We start from the raw sequence: 20,665 nt of genomic DNA, 5'->3' as shown, positions 1-20,665 counted from the left end.
AGTCTCAGAAAACCCAGACTTGGGACAGCTGCCTGGGAACTGTAGGATGCTAGAGCAGTTCTGTAATGCTTTGAGACACGGCAATTTTCACATTGGCCATTCTTTCCCCCTCCCCCACCCCTTTTCTTTTGAGGGACTTTTAATGTTTGCTGCTTTAGGTGGATGGAGAGTCCACCAGTCCCACTCAATGCTGCTCTAACCCTACCCACACCCACATAATTAGGGGTGCTAATAAAACATATGCTGAGGTTGAGATAAAGACGGGACATAAGGGGAAAATTCATTCCATAGAGCTGAAATCTGGTTTTCAAGGCCTCTGTGGCTTTCTTCTGAACTTACCACCAGCCCTGGCTGGAATGTAGATTGTGTTTTTAGTAACGTGTACTGTGAGCTGTCTTCTGTATAATGTATTTTGTAATGTATTTTTCTCATCTACCAAAGGATGAAACAAATAAAATTATTTAAATAGTTTGGCTCTAATAAAATTATTTGAAGAAACAGTGGGGTTCATGTTCACTTGACATAGAGGGAAATGCCTGCTCCTGTGAGTTGCATGACACCAACTCTAAGAGAATCCTCCATTTTTCTTGCCAAACCCAGCACTCCCTTTTATGACCTTAAGTTTAGGGTTCTAATAAAGTACAAAGTATAAAAAAGAATCAAGGCCATATCATCATGAAACAATTTTCTTCTCTCCACTTAGAAGGCAAGAAGAAATGAAACTAACTCTTACCCTATACCTCAAGCATGTATCTATATCCCAGGCAGGGTTTGCATGGCCCAGAGCCCACACTGGCAGGCTCTAATCTCACTGCAGCAGTTTTAGAGGGCAGGGCAGGGCAGGGCAGGGCAGTGGAAGGGTGGCTGGAAAGAAGTATCAATCACTCCAAACTCATGAAACATGCCAACATTTATTTGCTCATTGGTTAAATATTCTCTACCTATTCTACATTGAATGCCAGGAAAACTAGCAGAGGGCTTCTCCATTATCCAGAATCTGTTAGGACCACTTATATCATGCTCTGGGGTACAAAGAAGAGACACAAGAAAGACCATTCCAGCTGCCTCAGGCTTTCAACCTAATGGTAGTTTCCTATGTTTGGTTCAAATGTTCATGCCAAGTTGGGGAACTAAAGACACATGACAAATGAGACTTCACTCTCTTTTGGGAGGGAAGTTGGGAGTAAAAGCAAAATGAAAATCAATCCTGGGCACAGTCTGGCTTTTTTCACCTCCCAGGCCTCAAGGGTGAAAGGGGTACGAGAAGGCAGGGCAGGTGGCCTCTGTATCCGTGGCAAACAGGAGAGGGAACATGTTGAGGGGAGCCCCATTATTTAGACTCTTCAAACTTTAGGATGTGCGACTGGAAGAGAAAGACAAAGCCTTGGTGGGAAGGAAGGCCCACCCAGCCAGTTCACCCAACCCCTCAGATAAGCAATTCATTTGATCTAAGAATGCCAGGTAAATACTGTATCCAGGCCTAGGCTGCAGCCTGCTGCAGAGACCCCAAGGGCAGGAGTGGAGGGAGAATAGCCAAGTTAGAAGCAGGGGCAGTTACCTCCGAGTTCAAAGCACCAGTGATTTTCCCTTTGAGGATTCGATGAACAACCTCATATGAACTCAAAATGTCTGCAAAACAAGACACAACAACAAAACCTCAGTGGCACGGGGCTGGGCAGGAGGAGCAAAGGAGGGAAGCAAAAGGCGGGGGCTGCAGGGAAAGTGCTCTGGCCGCCAACCAGCTCCAACCAGCAAGTCTCTGCTAGTTTCTGCTAAATCCCTGCTGCCAGGATCAAATGAGATGATAAATGCTGAAAAGGTAGCATGGGGGAGGGCAAAATAACAGCAGATAAAGGGAGGAGGCACTTGTTAAAATAATTACAGGGATCTGGGATTTTTAATGAGAAATTCTACTGGGGACAGAAAATCATGTTCACTGAACTCTGTTCTGAGAGTTTCGGCTGGATAGAGCAAGGTTAAAAGTGGAGAGGTTTTCACCATGAGAAGCGGGCACTCTTACATGCTGGAACCAGGCAGGGAGCTCATCAAAAACCCACCTTTCCCAAGGATGTTGTCCCTCATGCAACTCCCACCATCCCACCACAGCCCCCAAACTCTGGGACTCTCTGTATGCATGAAACTGAATCACTAAGAGTCAGACCTAGGTTTCATCCCCAGCTATGCCATTTTCTTGCTATTAAGTACAAGTTCATTTCACTTTTCTGAGCCGTATTTTCCTCATCCATAAAGGGAAGAAAACTGACACTTGTCTGACTTATCTCTGGGTTGGGGATTCTGGCCCTTCTGACAGGCTGGGATCTGCACTTTGAGACAGGAAGCTCCTCTTCCCTGGGTCACCTGAAGAAGCTCCTGATGCCTGACTGTTCCCAGGCTGGGCAGCAGGGACCCTCTTCATGCAATGACCCAAGACAACCTCTGGGTGGTGCTCCCTGCCCACTGGGCACAAGCCCCACCAGCCTCCCAGGAAGCCTTGGCCCTGCACAATTGGGAGATGCCTTTCCATCTTTAAATATATATATATATTTTGGCCGGGAGTGGTGGCTCGCACCTCTAATCCCAGGACTTTGGGAGGCCGAGGCAGACAGATCATGAGGTCAGGAGTTCGAGACCAGCCTGACCAACATCGTGAAACCCCATCATTATTAAAAACAGAAAAATTGGCCAGGCGTGGTGGTGCATGCCTGTAATCCCAGCTATTCAGGAGGCCGAGGCAGAAGGATCACTTGATCCTGGGAGGCGAAGATTGCAGTGAGCCGAGATCGCGCCACTGCATTCCAGCCTGGGCGACATAGCAAGCCTCTATCTCAAGACTTAGTTTGTCTGAGGGCCGGGTGGCTCACACCTGTAATCCCAGAACTTTGGGAGGCCAAGGCAGACGCATCACGAGGTCACGAGTTCGAGACCAGTCTGGCCAACATAGTGAAACCCCATCTCTACTAAAAATTAAAAAAAAAAATAGCTGGGTGTGGTGGCGGGCACCTGTAATCCCAGCTACTCAGGAGGCTGAGGCAGGAGAATTGTGTGAACCTGGGAGACAGAGTTGGCAGTGAGCCAAGATCACGCCACTGCACTCCAGCCTGGGCAACAGAACGAGACTCCATCTCAAAAAAAAAAAAAAAAAAAACTTAGTTTTTCTGTAAAATGTTTCCATCTCAGCTAAGCACAGCAGCTCATGCCTCTAATCTCAGCACTTTGAGAGGCCAAGGTGGGAGGATCGCTTGAGCCCAGGAGTTTGAGGCTGCAATGAGTTATGATTATGCCACTGCACTCCAGCATGGGCAACCGAGTGAGACCCTGCCTCTGGCAAAAAAAAAATTTTTTTAATAAAACTTTTCCATCTTACTTCCTGTGTATGTATATGTATGCTTCTTCATCTCCACTTCTCCTGACTGCCCCCTAAAGCATTCTTTCATCTTTTTACATTTCACCTAACTTCGATCTTGAGAAAGGGCCTCTTCATTTCCACCTATGGAGAAACCCGCAGGTGTCTGAGGCTAAATAAACCACATTAGGAGAGTGCGGTGCTAAGTGGTGTGCTCTGGCCTCTAGCACTGGTATTCGAGTGCTAATTTTCTTCTATGGCAGAATCCTTTTCCAGTGAAATCTGAAGCAACATGCAAAGTATGTAAAACAGATGAAAGCTGAACAGCTCTGGTGGAAGCAGGGGTGGGAAATCTGCCCTCTTCTCTTCCCTTCCAGAGAACTCAGCCTTTGGGCAGCATCTGAGGTCCCTCTTGGGATCTTGGGCTCCAGACCCCAGGCATGAAAACCAACACTTGAGAGGCAGCTTTGCTGGGGTCAGATGCTGAAAACGGGGGTTGGGTTTTCAGAAAGAGAAACTGAAGCACCTTGGCCGCCCACTATGCTGTTTCCTGCTCAGGTCCCAGAAGCAACCATGGCTTCTCCTGTCCCTGAAACCCTCAGTAGGAAGGTAGAAGATGTCTCACCTTTCTCCAGCATGAATGGCTGAGTCAGCGGTGGGATGGTCCAGAAGTCGTCACTGTCCAGGCTGCGCAGAGACTGCACAGGGATGGTGGCCAACTGTCCAAAATCAATGAACATGACCACAGCCCAGGTGTCCACCCTGTCCAGCACCCAACACCTGGCAGAGGAAAGGAGAAAGACAGAGGAAAGTCATTCCGCCTAGTGCCATGCACAGCAGTCTTCGACAAAGCGGATGTGAAAGTGGAGGTGGGAGGGAGGAAGAGCGAGTTTGCTCTGTTTCTCCCCAATTCTTGAGTGAGGAAATAATGATAAAGATGATTTTGAGAGAAGAAGCCACAAGAAAAAAAACCAGAGCCCAAAGGAAGAGAATGCAAGAAGGCAGCATTTTCCCTGCACACCTCTCCCATAGGCTCTACCCCTGCCCAGGCACACACCTGTTCCAGGCGTGTCCATAATCCCCCAGGTGGTACTCTGCCAGACAGCGAGTCCCACGCTTAACAGCGGAGTCCTCCAGGTAGGGCTGCTGCTCCTCCGCCTGAGCCAGGGTGCTAAACAGCGCCTGCATGTTCTGGTGCAGAGCCTGTGGGATGCAAAATGCAATGGCCCCACTGCCTGCACTGCATTACAAATCTGCCTCTGTAGATGTCACCTGTTACATTAGCACTGCTAATCTTTCCCAAAGGAAACAGGTAGGAGGTGGGAGAGAACGAAACTGAACCTGGGGATCAGACTGTAGTTACCCTGCATCTCCACCACTGACCGGCCCTGTTACCGTGCCCACCCTCGGAAGGCCACGCAGGAAGGCACAGGAGCCTGAGGGGGCCAACAACCAGTCCATACCTCAGTGATGTGCATGGCCCAGAAAAACGGGGTCTTCGGGACGATACTGGTCACCAGCAGCCCTGCCTCCCCACGGACACTGTGGATGAGCGCCAGCCAGCTCAGGTCTCGGAAGCATTCCCTCAGGAGCAGCACCAGGAAGGACCCTCTGCGGGAAGAGCAAGGAGAGCAAGGAAAGGAACGACTGGACCAACGCCTGTCCTGCAGGAGGCTGAACTGCCTGGGGGATGAGTTCCCTAAGCAGGAGGGCTGTGCCCACCCTCTCCAGGGTGGGAGCCAAAGCCAGTTCTCAAGTAATCCCAGTCCACGGCAGAGGAAAGGAAGGGCCAGTCTGGGGGCGCACAGGTTGAAGAGTGCAGGAAAAGGACGCAGCAGAGGGAAACAAAAACACATTGAGAAACTCCGAGACAGAGAGGTGGACTAAAGTCCTCAATGGGTAGATTTTGGGTCTCCTAAGTGATTTATGAGTCTCTAAATGATGCAGGTGTGGACTGTCCACCATGCAGGATGTGCCTTCCATCCCAAAGCTGCTCCTCCCCTACATTTACACACATTCCAAATGTCACCCTGCTGCTCCACTCAACCACCTGCCTAAACCACATGTGACGAGTGACAAAAAGCTACAGGCCCTACAGCATTTCAAGTCAAACTGATAATTCTGGCACTCCTGACATTAAGAACGGTATCCACTGTTAAAGCAAAGCAGGGAACATGGTTGGCATGATGACCTCCTGGCATCCAGGGCAGCGGACAGTCACAGGCCTTTGCTGTACATAAGTGGAAGATGATTGATTGATTGATTGATTGATTGATTGATTTAGAGATAGAGTCTCACTCTGTTGCTCAGGCTGAACTACAGTGGCACAATCTCAGCTCACTGCAACCTTTGCCTCCTGGGTTCAAGCAATTCTCCTGCCTCAGCCTCCCGAGCAGCTGGGACTACAGATGCCCACCACCACGCCCGGCTAATTTTTGTATTTTTAGTAGAGACGGGGTTTTGCCATGTTGGCCAGGCTGGTCTTGAACTCCTGACCTCAAGTGATCCACCCACTTTGGCCTCCCAAAGTGCTGGGATTACAGGCATGAGCCACCGGGCCCAGCTGGGAAGCTGATTTTATAAGTCAGTGTGGGTCACAGCCTTACAGCTTGGATCTGACACACGAGTTCCCGAAAACTATCCCCCACCCCAGTACTATCCCTGTCCCCACTCTCTGTGGGACAGAGATGTCTGTAATCGCCATTTGCCCTGGTGGTCTTTCTATACCTTGCTCACCTCATTTCCAAGGGGACTGCAAAGAAGGCTGCCCTCAGTTTCTCTGTCTCACACAGGTCAACAGGAGCTTTAGGAGCGAGCTGTATAATAGCTAGAAAGCAGAAGACTAAGTCCCGGAGGCACCAGAGCTACCCAGAGAGGAATGTGCTCCCCTAACCCATAAGAGGCCTTCGCCCTGCCCTCAAAGGAAGCATAAAATGGGCCAAGAAGCTGCACCCTCCCAATTCTGTCTCTAGATTCTCATCTGGGTGGGAAGGGTCGGTCGGATGATATTCTTTATTTAAGAAAGCATCCTAGGGCTCGGTATGGTGGCTCACACCTGTAATCCCAGCACTTCGGGAGGCTGAGGTGGAAGGATCACTTAAGGCAAGGAGTTTAAGACCAGCCTAGGCAACATAGCAAGACTCCATCTCACAAAAAATTTTAACAATTAGCCAGGCATGGTGATGCACACCTGTAGTCCTAGCTACTGTGGAGGCTGAGAAGGAAGGATGGCTTGAGCCCAGGAGATCGAGGCTGCAGTGAGCTATGACCACGCCACTGCACTATAACCTGGGTGACAGAGCGAGACCTTGTCTCAAAGAAAAAATACAAGCAAGCAAGCATCCTAGAGGAACAAAGGGAAAAGGGTATTTCTACACTAAGGGTCACCAGGGGATGGAGCTGGAAGGGAGGCTGCAGAAGGGGGAGCCATCCCAAGTGGGGCTGGAAGAGGTCCATTAGGAGCTGCAAAGCCACATCCTGGGAACAGATGGCAGCGCAGAATCTCACCAGCGGTTTTGCCAAATCCTTCACCAGAAGCCTTCTCCAACACCTGGGGAGAAAAATGAAAGGTCTCACTCAGCCACAGTGGCATTTGTTTTATTGATTTCTATGCTGAATCACTACAGGTAGACTGGGAGACAGAGCATCGGCAGCCCCTGTTTTGACTCCGACTTTAGAGCTGACTTTTGAGACATCCACCCACTTTCTCCATCCTCATGGCATCCTGAGCCAACCCAAAGAAAAGATGATCAGGAGCAGGGAAGGCAGGGAGCAGGGCTGCTGCCAGGGAGCGCTCATCCGGAGGTACAGTCACAGAATGAGCTGCCCAGCAGCCTTCCCCAGACAGGGGCAGAAGGCACCACCGGGACACTTAGCCTGGTGCCCTGCTGGCACTACCTGCAGGGAGGAAGACAAGAGGTAGCAGTCACACTGATGAAGGGCTGGGTGGGGACAGAAAGGCCTAGGTGCCCTGCCACTCTCCACAGCCCTGCAGCCCCCAACCCACGCTGGTCTCCCTCTCACCACTGTTCTCACCTGAAAAACCCCCAACCCTGGGGACACCCAAGTATCTGTCCCCCTTCCCACTGCCCTGCATCCAGGTGCTTCCATCCCACTACCACCACCCACCACACGCCTCGACTTTCCTTCTCTCCAAAGGACCTCATATCCTCTCCTTTCTTCATGCCCACAACCCCTGCCCATTAACTTGCCTCTTCATCAGAGAGCAAACGGGAAGCAATGAGACGGGATGTCCTCTTCTACCCACCCCGACCACCAGCCCCTCTCCCACTCCTGCCCTCCCTGCCATCCCTCCCCTGCACACTTGGCTGCATGCACCTGCTTCCTCCCGCTCTGGCTCAAGCCCTTACTCTGCAGACCCACCGGGCTGCTCCTCCAGCACTGTCTCCCTCCCGTGTGGGCCTTTTCCACAGCAAAACAAGCAGGATCTAACACCCATTTGGAAAGACCCTGACTGACCTCACAGCTCCCCCAATTCCTGCTTCTGTGTTCCTCTCACTGCAACTTCACAGTTTTACGGTCTCTGTGCTGTTTACATCCACACTCACAAGTCTCCTCCCAGGCTTCCCCAAAATGGCCCTGCACAGGGTCAGCATGAACTGTCACGCTGCCAAATCCAACAGTCACTTCCCTGTTCTGAATCCACCTGCAGTATTCTCTCCGCTCCCTCTTTCCAGAAACGCATCTCTTGGCATCACATGTATCTGGTTCTCCTTCTCTTTTCCTGGCTGGCCTTCCCAGTTCAACTGCTCAACACTGGCACATCTCAGGACTTGTCCTCTCCCCATCCACCTTCTCTCCAAGGCCATCTCCAGTGCAACGGTTTTAGGTATCAAGAACGTACCGTGCACTCTCAAAGCTGCAGCCCCAGCCCTCATCATTCTCTGGAATTCCACTCACATGTGATGTCCACTTGACAGGAGAGTGAAGAGGTACACAGACTTAGCATGTCTGCATCAGACTCACCCAAGGAGTTGCAATCACAAACAAATAAAGCAGACCCTCCCCAGGCTGGCTTTCTCCATTTCAGTGAACTGCATCTTTTGTTGTTGTTGTTGTTGTTGTTGTTGTTGCAGAGATGGGGTTTCACCATGTTGCCCAAACTGGTCTTGAACTCCTGGGCTCAAGCAATCCGCCTGCCTCAGCCTTCCAGAGTGCTGGGATTCCAGGCATGAGCCACTGTGCTCAGCCTACCGCATCACTAACTACAAAGCAGTTCACCCAAGTTCTCTCTCCCAAGCTCCCTACATCAAATGCATCAGCAAGCCAAGCTACCTCCTCCTCCAAAACACACCTGAGCCCATGAACATTTTTCTCCGTGTCCATACCCACCACCCCAGTACTCGCCATCTCTTACCAGAATGACAACGACAGCAAACAGGGAGCTCTGCTGCGGCACCTGCCCCCACAATCCAATCACCTGAGGACAGTGATCTTTTCCAAACAAAAAGCAGATCACATGACATCACTGGTTAAAATCTTCCAACATCTCTCCATCATGCTTACAAATAAAACCCAGTCTTGACCTTGGCTCTCAAGGCTTACCAACGGACGCCCCTTCCCAGTGACCTCTCTGCCTACTCCACTCCCCTTCACCCACCAGGCTCATACCTTGGGCCACTTGCAGGCCTCCCTCTGCCTGGAATGTTCTTAGTCTGGTCTTCCAAGTGGCTGGCTCTGAGCTGGCATTCAGATCGCAGTAGAGATGTCACTACTCCACAAAAGGGGCCTCCCTAAGAACCATCTAAAGAAGTGACATCTCACTCTTCATCACATCATCATATTTTAGTTCTTCAGCTGCTACTCATTATCTGGTATTTTCTTTTTTATTGTCTCTTTTACCACTGGAATGTAAGCATCGCAAGAACAAGAATGACAAGTGTCTTCCAACAATTACCTTGATCATGGAGGTAACACCAGGGCCTAGGAAATGCCTGGTGCATATTAAGCTCTCAGTAAATATGTGTGAATGAAAGAATCAAATAAGAAATGACCTGGCGGCTGGGTGCTGTGGCTCACACCTCTAATCCCAGCACTTTGGGAGGCCTAGGTGGGCAGATCACATGAGGCCAGGAGTTCGAGACCAGCCTGGCTAATATGGCAAAACCCAATCTCTACTAAAAATACAAACAATTAGCCGGCCATGGTGGCAGGTGCCTGTAATCCCAGCTACTCAGGAGGCTGAGGCAGGAGAATTGCTTGAACCCAGGAGGCGGAGACTGCAGTGAGCCGAGATTGTGCCATTGCACTCCAGCCTGGGTGACAAAGTGAGACTCTGTCCAAAAAAAAAGAAAAAAGAAAAGAGAGACAAGAAAGAAAGAAATGACCTAGGGCAAATTATTCACTCTCTAAATCTTGGTTTCCTTTTCCACACCAGGAATCCCACCTGCCTTGATATGAGGATTTAGTTGGGCTCAGGACAATGACACGCAGTAGGTACTAAGAAACAGAAGCAGCACAACACAGCAGTTACAAGTGCGGATTCAGGAGTTAGCTGTCTGGACCCCAATCCTGGTTGGGAGATTGGCTGCTTAAGTCTGGGTGAGTTACTTGGTGTTCACATCTGCAGAATGGGATAGTTAACAGCACCTACTGCTGTAATTAAATGAGTTCACACAGTAAAACAATTAGACAGTGAGTCCTCAGTGAAAGTTAACTACTGCTATCAATCAATGAGACCCAAATTGAACCTTTCCTCGCTAAACCAACCACATTCTGCCTCTCTTCTTTATCCATAACAAAGCCAAGCCAAGCCACGGTGCTAAAAATTGGCCCCCTCTAGGCAAGCACATAAGGTGCCTTTTTATTCAGAATCTCGCTCTGTCGCCCAAGCTGGAGTGCAGTGGTGTGATCTCGGCTCACTGCAAGCTCCGCCTCCCAGGTTCATACCATTCTCCTGCCTCAGCCTCCCAAGTAGCTAAGACTACAAGTGCCCACCACCACGCCTGGCTAATTTTCTGTATTTTTAGTAGAGATGGGGTTTCACGGTGTTACCCAGGATAGTCTCGATCTCCTGACCTCGTGATCCACCCACCTTGGCCTCCCAAAGTGCTGGGATTACAGGCGTGAGCCACCGTGCCCGGCCTCTCCTAAGGCAGTTCTAAATACCAATCCCGCAAACCAATTATCACCAGCAGTTTCAAGCTAAAAATGATTATTAATACAGAAGCATTTTACATCATTTTTGGTCTAATTATTATTCCCTAATGATTTAAGTGATAAATATAACAAGCCCGTTTTGACAGTTTGTAAAATTAAGTTCCAGAGGAAAATCTACATAATTATCATCCAACAGCCACAGCAGGTATGTCACCTAAACACAGACCTCCAATTTCCAGATGTGTCTGTAATACAAAGGTGGCCACATGGAAGCCACAGAGATCAAGGCAGCACCTCAATAGCTGCAAGATCAGCTAATTTTAATTACGTTCCATTGTTGCTACAAGCATGGTCACCCTCATGCCCAGATCAATCAACAGCTGTTAATTATCCCTTTACTTTGTTCTGGGACATTTCTACCAGCTGGTCAAGTGTCCTAAGAGGTGCGCCTGCTCCAGAGTGATGCTGGGGAGTCCGTGCAGTGGGAGAGGAGAAACAGGAACACAAAAGTTGGTGGGCAGAAGGCTTGGAGGTGGGACCATCCATCCAGTCCCCTCCACACACCTGGGAGAAGTTCTTGCATACACTCAGCAGGGTACAGCCTCATGACACCCAGAACACAGGCAGCTTCCCAACCTGCAGCCTCCAAGTCTGCTCACTGCCACAACCCTGGGCCAACTCTCTTTAAGTGCTGTCTACCCCTGCCCTGACCTCCACCAACCTGGGGAACTGCACCTGGGAATACCTGAGGGGCCCATCCTGGTGGAAATTTCACATTTGCAGCTCTAACCTCAATTGCTTCCCTTTCATTCTTTAATCACTTGCACTGCTATGTGCCAGACACAAAATGACAAAGATGAAAGACAAAGACCTTTGCATGGGCTCCTCAGGGAGCCCCCATTTAGTCACCCACAAATATAAAATGCCACCACAAAGCTCACATTCTCCTGGGGGCAGCAGACACTAAATAAATATACAAAGAGGAATAATGTCTTTGGCTGGCAGTAAGAGGGATGAAGAGACACAACTCAGAGAGAGGGGATGAAGAGAGCCAGGGGTGGGTGGTGTCTCACGGAAAGTCCTCCTGAGGTGGTGACTGCTCAGTGGAGCCTAGAATGAAGGGAGCCGGCAAACCCTATAGACACCTGGGAGAAGAGACTTTTGGGCTAACAATGGTAGGTCCAGAGGCCCTAAGGTGGGGATGCACTTGGCGTGTTTGGGGGGCAGCCTCAGGGCTGGTGTGACAATATATTTTCATCTCTTCCCTGGACCGCCAGAAGCAGGTCTTCCTGCCTCCATTCTGGCCTCCTCCAGTGGGTTCTAGAAGGTCCCTTTAAAAGTTAAATCTAGGTGCAAGGACGAGTAAATGGTGGCACATGATACAACAGAGTATCACTTAGCAATAAAAAAAGAACTGCTGATGGTGCAACCACATGGATGCATCTCAATAACATTCCGCTGAATGACAGAAGCCAGACACAAAGAAGCACGCACACCCTGATGCCATTTACAGGACACGCTGGAAAAGCTCCATCTGATCGAAAGGATGGACAACAGCTGAGGGCTGCTGGGGGCCCTGAAGGGGGAATCTTTTGGGCAACTGAAATGTTCTCTATCTTGATTGTGATAGTGGTTACATCCTGCATGCACTGGTCAAAATTCATCAAGCTGTACACTTAAATGGGTTCACTTTAAGTAAATTATACTTCAGTAAGTATACTGAATACTTCAACAAAGTTGATTTTCTAAAACATATGAACATGTGAATGGGTTCTAATCTGGCTATGTCACCGCCTGCTCAAACCCTCCAGTGTTCTATTATGTGACTGAAAATCCTGATCACTATTGAATCAAGTCATGTGTTATTTTTTATTCCTAAGCAACCTTTTTTTTTTTTTTTTGAGACAGAGTCTCGCTCTGCCGCCCAGGCTGGAGTGCAGTGGCACGACCTCGGCTCACTGCAAGCTCCACCTCCCGGGTTCATGCCATTCTCCTGCCTCAGCCTCCCGAGTAGCTGGGACCACAGGCACCCGCCACTATGCCCGGCTAATTTTTTTGCATTTTTAGTAGAGACGGGGTTTCACTGTGTTAGCCAGGATGGTCTCGATCTCCTGACCTCGTGATCCACCCGACTTGGCCTCCCAAAGTGCTGGGATTACAGGCGTGAGCCACCGCGCCCGGCCTTTTTTTTTTTTTTTTTAAGATGGAGTTTCGCTCGTATTGTCCAGGCTGGAGTGCAATGGCACAATCTCAGCTCACTGCAACCTCTGCCTCCCAAGTTCAAGCGATTCTCCCGCCTCAGCCTCCTGAGTAGCTAGGATTACAGGCACGTGCTACCACACCCAGTTAGTTTTTGTATTTTTAGTAGAGACAGGGTTTCACCCCCTCAGCCTCCTGAGTAGCTAGGATTACAGGCACGTGCTACCACACCCAGTTAGTTTTTGTATTTTTAGTAGAGACGGGGTTTCACCCATGTTGGCCAGGCTGGTCTCGAACACCTGGCCTCGTGATCCACCCCACCCAGCCTGCAACCTTTTCTTAGGAATTAACTGCTGCTTTGTCCCCAGTCCATTTACTTGGATTTCCTTGAATCTTGTAACCTCCAGTGACCCTTTTCCATTTTTCTTCCTGTCAACGTCACCCCTAGAGTCTCACTCTGTTCTGGACTGCCTGCTGCACTGTTCCAGGACTGCCTGTGGCCAATCTGGGAAGCCTCTCATCTCTCTCCTCTTGGATTTGGGTTGGATACCAGACTCTGTCTTGTTTTGGCTTTACTGATTCATTTTTTTTGGAACACACTCCTTCATAGCTTTCTGAGAATACGTACATGGGAACACGTACATGGGGCACACATTTTTTGAGACCCTACCTTTCTGAGCAAGTCTTTTTCTACCTTTTTTTAAAAGTGACAGTGTCTTACTTTGTTACCCAGGCTGGAGTGCTGGCACAATCATAGCTCACTGCAACCTCAGACTCCTTCAGCTCAAGTGACCCTCCCATTTCGGCCTCACCAGTAGTTGGGACTACATGTGTGTGCCACCACACCTGGCACATTTTTTGAAGACAGGGTTGCCCAGGATGTTCTCAAACTCCTAGCCTAAAGCAATCCTCCTGCCTCGGCTTCCCAAATCCCAAATCCCAAAGCACTGGGATTACAGGTGCACACCACTGCAGATGGCCTACCCATATATATATATATATATATATTTTTTTTTTTTTTTTTTTTTTTTTTTTGAGATGCAGTCTTGCTCTGATGCACAGGCTGGAGTGCAGCGGCACGATCTTGGCTCACTGCAACCTCTGCCTCCTGGGTTCAAAGGATTCTTCTGCCTCAGCCTCCCAAGTAGCTGGAATTACAGGTGTACAAAATCAGGCCTGGCTAATTTTTGTATTTTTAATAGAGATGGGGTTTCACCATGTTAGCCAGGCTGTTCTCAAATTCCTGACTTCAAGTGATCCGCCCATCTTGGCCTCCCAAAGTGCTACCCTTATTCTTGACTGACTTGTTTGGGCTTGGGTATTATTTTCCTGAAGAATTCTATCACACCACCTGATTCCATATCCTTCAATATGGATTCTCTTCCTAAGGCTTATCCCTAGTATTCTAAAAATACTTCTGTAAAGTGCCTTCATGTAGGTTTTTATTTTCTCATTCATTATCCTGGGCACTCACTGGCTGCTTTGTATCTGAAAACTCACATCCTTCCCCCATGGGAAATTATCTTACATCATTTGATAATCTCTCCCCCATGCTGACCTGAACTCTGCCTGGATGTGTGTATTGTGCTACGTAAGCTGATCTTCTAATGTTACCTTTTCCTTTCTTTAAAACAATTTTACTACAAAATATTTCAATCAACAAATCCTCTCCCCAAAAAACAATAACAAATCTTGACAAACTGTCAAAAACAACCACTTTAGGACTCTGGAAATTGACTGAAGCATACTTGAAATTGAACACATCTATTAAAAAGAAAACAGTAACAACGACTGACCCTTGTATGAAAACAGTGAGCATCTGGGGCTTCCCCACTCCCTGCTCCTTCGGCAGAGAGTTCTACCAGGATGGGCAAAACCACAGAAACCAGCAGCATCAAAGGTGGCTGACTCGACAGGAGCAGGTGATGGAAAACCACCAGGTGCCTGGGTGTTGTCAGAAACTGCCACCTTGTGGTAAGCAACGGGAAAGTTGCAGCCTGCGGATGTGGTCCTGCTGGCTTTTATGTATCTTCACCTACAAAACGCCTATTCCTAGCTCTTGCCCATTTTTCTATTAGGTTGTTTCTTTCTCGCATTGATTTCCAGGCACTTTCATCCTGTTTTTTTATTTTTGTTTTTTAAAAAATAGCCTAGATCTTAGCCCAGGAACTGGCAAACTTTTTCTGCAAAGGGCCAAATAATAAATATTTTAGATTTTAGGGGACTTACTGTCTGTCACGAGTCCACTCTGCTGCTGCAGTGAGGAAGCAGTCACAGGCAATCTGTAAACAAACGGCTGAGGCTGCATGCCAGGAATGCTTCACAGACACAAACTGAATTTCATATAATTTTCATGTGTCATGAAATATTCTTCATTTTTTTTAAAAAAACGGCTGGGGGTCTCACACCAATATAATCCCAGCAGTTTGGGAAGTGCAGGGGAGAGGACTGCTTGAGCCCAGGAGTTCAAGACCAGCCTGGGCAACATAGTGGGACCCTCTACAAATAGAAATTTGTAGAGTGGGATCTCTACAAATAGAAAATGAAAATATATATATATATATGGCTGGGCCTAGTGGCTCCCCTGCAATCCCAGCACTTTGGGAGGCTAAAGCAGGAGGATTGCTTGAGGCCAAATTAGCTGGGCATGGTGGTACACACCTGTAGTCCCAGCTACTCATGAGGCTGAGGCAGTACTGCTTGAGCCCAGGAGTTCGAGGTTGCAGTAAGTTCAGATCACGCCACTGCACTGAAGTCTGGGCAATAGAGCAAGACCCTGCTCTAAAAATATAAATAAATAAAAATTGTTCTTAGAACCTCCACTCTGAGAAGATGAAATATACATACTTCATCTTAGTTCTGTTAAACACAACTAAGAGCCTGGGACATTACATATAAAATGAACATAAGAAGACTCTGAGAGGTGGAGAGAAGGGAACAGGCTGGCCAGAGACCTTGGAACTCAGGGTACAACGTGGTGATGACTTCTCTGGGTTTTCCTTTTGCTTTATATATTCCAAACTTAGAACTGAAGAGGCCAGCAACCCAGAAACACCAATAGGCACAGAAAAAAGAAAGCCCCAACAAAAGCCTGCTCTTTCTAGCCAAAGCACCAGAAAGGAGACAGGCTAGGAAGACAGAAAGCTTGTAGATAATAACTCCTCTACTCCAGCTAAACGCCACCAAAAAGGCGAGCCCAACTCCACGCATGCCAGCAAAGACAGCATGCAGGGCCCAGACTTCTGCCCTCATGAGGCTGGGATGAGTCGCCCAATATCCCCACCCTGATCACAAAGGGCCAAGCAGGCAGCCAGGGATTTCATCCCCCACCCAATAACGAAACCGATCTCTCCCTACGGCCACCCTGCCTGGGTGTCAATATAAACTACTTGGGAACCTGGACTTCCATACCCACCTCACAGACAGAAAGCCTCCAATCTCTCCCTATTAGGGTGGTGTCAGAAGAGGTGTAGTGGAGAGTCAAGACTTTCCCCAGGGGTAATGAAACCATCCAAGCCAAGATGTCAGTGGAGACCACAAACCAGAACTAGCAGTAACAAGGCGCTCCCTGCCGCCTTAGAGGCTGAGTAGGGAGCCTGACTTTCATTCTCACCTGGCAGCAGCGAGGCAGTACCATGTTCCCCTCTGGGAGCAGCGTCAGAGGAAGCCAGCTAAAACACAAGGTGTACACAAAATCCAGTCCAGCAATATAACAAGAAAATGTCCAAGTTTCCAGTGAAACTCACTCATACCAAGAACCAGGAAAATCTCATGTGGAATGAAAAAAGACAATCAACATCTGCCAATGCCGAGACGACACTGGTGCTGGCACTACCTGACAAACATTTTAAAGCAGCCATGACAAAATGCTTCAAGGAACAATGACAAGCACCTTTAAAACAAATGAAAAAAAAAATGGAAACTCTCGGCAAAGAAACCAAGTCTCAGCAAAAAACAGTATTTAAAAATGGAAATTTTAGGCCAGAAGTGGTGGCTCACACCTGTAAATCCTAGCACTTTGGAAGCCTGAGGCGGGAGGATCACTTGAGGTCAGGAGTTCAAGACCAGCCTGGCCAACATGATGAAACCCCATCTCTACTAAAAATACAAAAAAATTAGCTGGGCGTGGTGGCGGGCCCCTGTAGTCCCACCTACTTGGGAGGCAGAGGCAGGAGAACCGCTTGAACCTAAGAGGCCGAGGTTGTAGTGAGCCAAGATTGTGCCAATGCACTCCAGCCTGGGTGACAGAGTGAGACTCATCTCAAAAAAAAAAAAAAAAAAAAAAAATTTAAACTGAGAAATACAATAACCAAAATAAAAAGCTCAGTGGGTAAACTCTACAACAGAATGGAGGACCAGAAGAAAGAACTGGTGACTGGAAGGCACAGCAATAAAAATTACGCAATCTGAACAACAGAAAGACGGTAGACCGAGAAAACCTAGACTCAAAAAGGCAAGTGAACCCAAAACAGCAAAAGCACAAAGAAATGCATGCCAAGACATATCATAATTAAACTTCTGAAAACTAAAAACCAAGCAAAAATCTTGAATGCAGAGAAAAACAATTTGAATGACAACAGATTTTTCATCAGAAACCATGGAGGCTCAGCTGGGTAATCTCAGCACTGTGGGAGGTTGAGGCAGGTGAATCACTTAAGTCCAGGGGTTCAAGACCAGCCTGAGCAACATGGTGAAACCCCACCTCTGTTTCAAAAGAAAAAAAAAATTTTAATGAAAAAAATTCTTAAAAAAAAAAAAAAAAAGAAAGAAACCATGGAAGCCGGAAGAAAGTGGCACAATTATGTTTCCAGTTTGAAATAAAAAACTGTTTATCTAATGAAAATGTTTTTAGGCCAGACACTTCATGCCTCTAATCCCAGCATTCTGGGAGACCAAGGTGGGCAGATCACCGCAGGTCAGAAGTTCAAAACCAGCCTGGCCAACATGGTGAAACCCTGTCTCTACTAAAAATGCAAAAATTAGTTGGGCATGGTTGGCAGGTGCCTGTAATTCCAGCTCCTCGGGAGGCTGAGGCAGGAGAATCACTTGAACCCGGGAGGCAGAAGTTGCAGTGAGCCGAGATCGTGTCATTGTACTCCAGCCAGCCTGGGCAACAACAGCGAAGACTCTGTCTCAGAAAAAAAAAAAAGAAAAAGAAAATATTCTTTAGGAATGAAGGGGAAATTAACACATTCTCAGATGAAGGAAAAGGAAGAATTTGTTACTAGCAGACCTACCCTAGGAGAACAGCCAAAGGAAGTTCTCTAAACAGGAAAGAAATGATAAAAGGTAGAACTTTGGGACGTTAGCAAGTAAGAAAGAAGCCGGGCGTGGTAGCTCACACCTGTAATCCCGGCACTTTGGGAGGCCAAGACAGGCAGATCACCTGAGGTCAGGAGTTCAAGACCAGCCTGGCCAATGTAGTGAAACCCAGTCTCTACTAAAAATATAAAAATGGCTGGGCGCAGTGGCTCAAGCCTGTAATCCCAGCACTTTGGGAGGCTGAGACGGGCGGATCACGAGGTCAGGAGATCGAGACCATCCTGGCTAACACGGTGAAACCCCATCTCTACTAAAAACACAAAAATTAGCCAGGCATGGTGGTGGGCGCCTATAGTCCCAGCTACACGGGAGGCTGAGGCAGGAAGATGGCGTGAACCCGGGAGGCAGATATTGCAGTGAGTCGCGATCACGCCACTGCACTTTGACCTGGGCAACAAGAGTGAGACTCCGTCTCAAAAAAATAATAATAGGCCAGGCGCAGTGGCTCACGCCTGTAATCCCAGCACTTTGGGAGGCTGAGACGGGCGGATCACGAGGTCAGGAGATCGAGACCATCCTGGCTAACACGGTGAAACCCCATCTCTACTAAAAAATACAAAAAACTAGCCAGGCAAGGTGGTGGGTGCCTATAGTCCCAGCTACTCGGGAGGCTGAGGCAGGAGAATGGCGGGAACCCGGGAGGCGGAGCTTGCAGTGAGCTGAGATCGCGCCACTGCACTCTAGTCTGGGCGACAGAGCAAGACTCTGTCTCCAAAAAAAAATATATATATATATGTGTGTGTATGTGCGTGTATGTGTGTATATATATATAAATTAGCTGGTGTGGTGGTGGGCGCCTATAATCCCAGCTACTTGGGAGGCTGAGGCAGGAGAATTGCTTGAACCTGGGAGGCAGAGGTTGCAGTGGGCCGAGACCACGCCATTATACTTCAGTCTGGTCAAAAGGAGTGAAACTCCGTCTCAAAAAAAAAAAAAAAGAAAAAAAGAATGAACACAGAAAAAATACGGGTGAATACTACGTTGGTGCAAAAGTTATTGCGGTTTTTGCTATTACTTTTAATGGCAAAAACTACACTTACTTTTGCACCAACGTGAAACTCCGTCTCAAAAAAAAAAAAAAAGAAAAAAAGAATGAACACAGAAAAAATACGGGTAAATACTACGTTGGTGCAAAAGTTATTGCGGTTTTTGCTATTACTTTTAATGGCAAAAACTATACTTACTTTTGCACCAACCAATACATCTTCCTTCTCCTGAGTTTTCTGTTATATTTGACAGTTGAAGCAAAAATTATGTTTTCTAGCCAGGTGTGGTGGCTCACGCCTATAATCCCAGCACTTTGGGAGGCTGAGATGGGTGGATCATCTGAGGTCAGGAGTTCAAGACCTGCCTGGTCAACATGGCAAGGTCTCTACTAAAAATACAAAATTAGCTGGGTGTGGTGGCACATGCCTGTGATCCCAGTTACTCGGGAGGCTGAGGCAGGAGAATTGCTTGAACCTGGGAGGTGGAGGCTGCAGCGAGCTGAGATCACGCCACTACACTCCAGCCTAGGTGACAAGAGGAAAACTCTGTCTCAAAAAAAAAAAAAAAAAACACATTATAATTCTTTCCGACTTGGATCTAAATGTTTATAGAGTAAATATTTTATTTCAAATACAACTGCATTATTAACAGGGAAAGGTAAAGGGAAGTAAATAGATGTACTCAAACTGGTAAAACCAACATGAGTAAGCTGTAAGTTATATGTATATAATGTAATAATGTAACATCTAGCACAACCATTTAAAAAGGTATACAAAGAGATGCACTTAACACTATAGATAAATAAAAATGGAATTCTACTTATTTTTATTATCATTACTTTTTTTTGAGACGAGTCTCACTCTGTAGCCCAAGCTGGAGTGCAGTGGCGCGATCTCACTCACTGCAACCTCTGCCTCCCGGGTTCAGGTTCTCCTGCCTCAGCTTCCCGAGTAGCTGGAATTACAGGCATGCACCACCACAACCGGCTAATTTTTGTATTTTTAGCAGAGACAGGGTTTCACCATGTGGGCCAGGCTGGTCTCCGCCCATCTCAGCCTCCCAAAGTGCTGGGATTACAGACATGAGCCATTGTACCCGGCCTATTTATTATTTTCATTTTTTGTTGTTTTTTTTTTTTTGAGACGGAGTCTTGCTCTGTCACCCTGGCTGGAGTGCAGTGGTGCAATCTCGGCTCACTGCAAGCTCTGCCTCCCAGGTTCACGCCATTCTCCTGCCTCAGCCTCCTGAGTAGCTGGGACTACAGGTGCCCACCACCATGCCCGGCTAATTTTTTGTATTTTTAGTAGGGACGGGGTGTGTTAGCCAGGATGGTCTTGATCTCCTGACCTCGTGATCCACCCGCCTCAGCCTCCCAAAGTGCTGGGATTACAGGCATGAGCCACCGCACCTGGCCTATTTATTATTTTTATGTTTAAAAAAATTTTGTGGTAGGGCGCAGCATGTCACACCTGTAATCCCAGCACTTTGGGAGGCTGAGGCGGGCGGATCACCTGAGGTCGGGAGTTCTAGATCAGCCTGGCCAACATGGTGAGACCCCATCTCTACTAAACATACAAAAAAATTTGCTGGGCGTGGTGGTGCACGCCTGTAGTCCCAGCTACTAGGGAGTCTGAGGAAGGAGAATCTCGAACCCAGGAGGCAGAGGTTGTCCAGTGAGTGAAGATCATGCCACTG

At 48.0% G+C, this 20,665-nt stretch overlaps 1 protein-coding gene across 4 annotated transcripts in view; it reads right to left on the bottom strand.

Annotated features, from left to right (window-relative positions):
• The window catches only part of TDRD10 (tudor domain containing 10), a 55,867-nt gene that overhangs the window by 1,298 nt on the left and 33,904 nt on the right, over positions 1 to 20,665 (bottom strand). Inside the window, exons 7-13 of one of the 4 annotated variants that reach the window (XM_009182239.3) lie at positions 6,851 to 6,893; positions 6,080 to 6,170; positions 4,807 to 4,954; positions 4,401 to 4,546; positions 3,969 to 4,123; positions 1,559 to 1,629; positions 893 to 1,363 (exon numbers count right to left, since the gene is read on the bottom strand). In XM_009182239.3, coding sequence (XP_009180503.1) covers positions 1,331 to 1,363; positions 1,559 to 1,629; positions 3,969 to 4,123; positions 4,401 to 4,546; positions 4,807 to 4,954; positions 6,080 to 6,170; positions 6,851 to 6,893 — 687 coding nt within the window. In that variant the 3' untranslated portion in view covers positions 893 to 1,330. Of the gene's footprint in view, positions 1 to 892; positions 1,364 to 1,391; positions 1,630 to 3,968; positions 4,124 to 4,400; positions 4,547 to 4,806; positions 4,955 to 6,079; positions 6,171 to 6,850; positions 6,894 to 20,665 lie in introns of those variants that run through there. The other 3 variants (XM_021924291.1, XM_003892722.5, XM_021924293.2) reach the window with 3 other exon arrangements.

Source organism: Papio anubis, chromosome 1 (assembly GCF_008728515.1).
Source record: "Papio anubis isolate 15944 chromosome 1, Panubis1.0, whole genome shotgun sequence".
Taxonomy (NCBI): Eukaryota; Metazoa; Chordata; class Mammalia; order Primates; family Cercopithecidae; genus Papio; species Papio anubis.
This window is presented reverse-complemented; position numbering and strand designations above follow the sequence as displayed.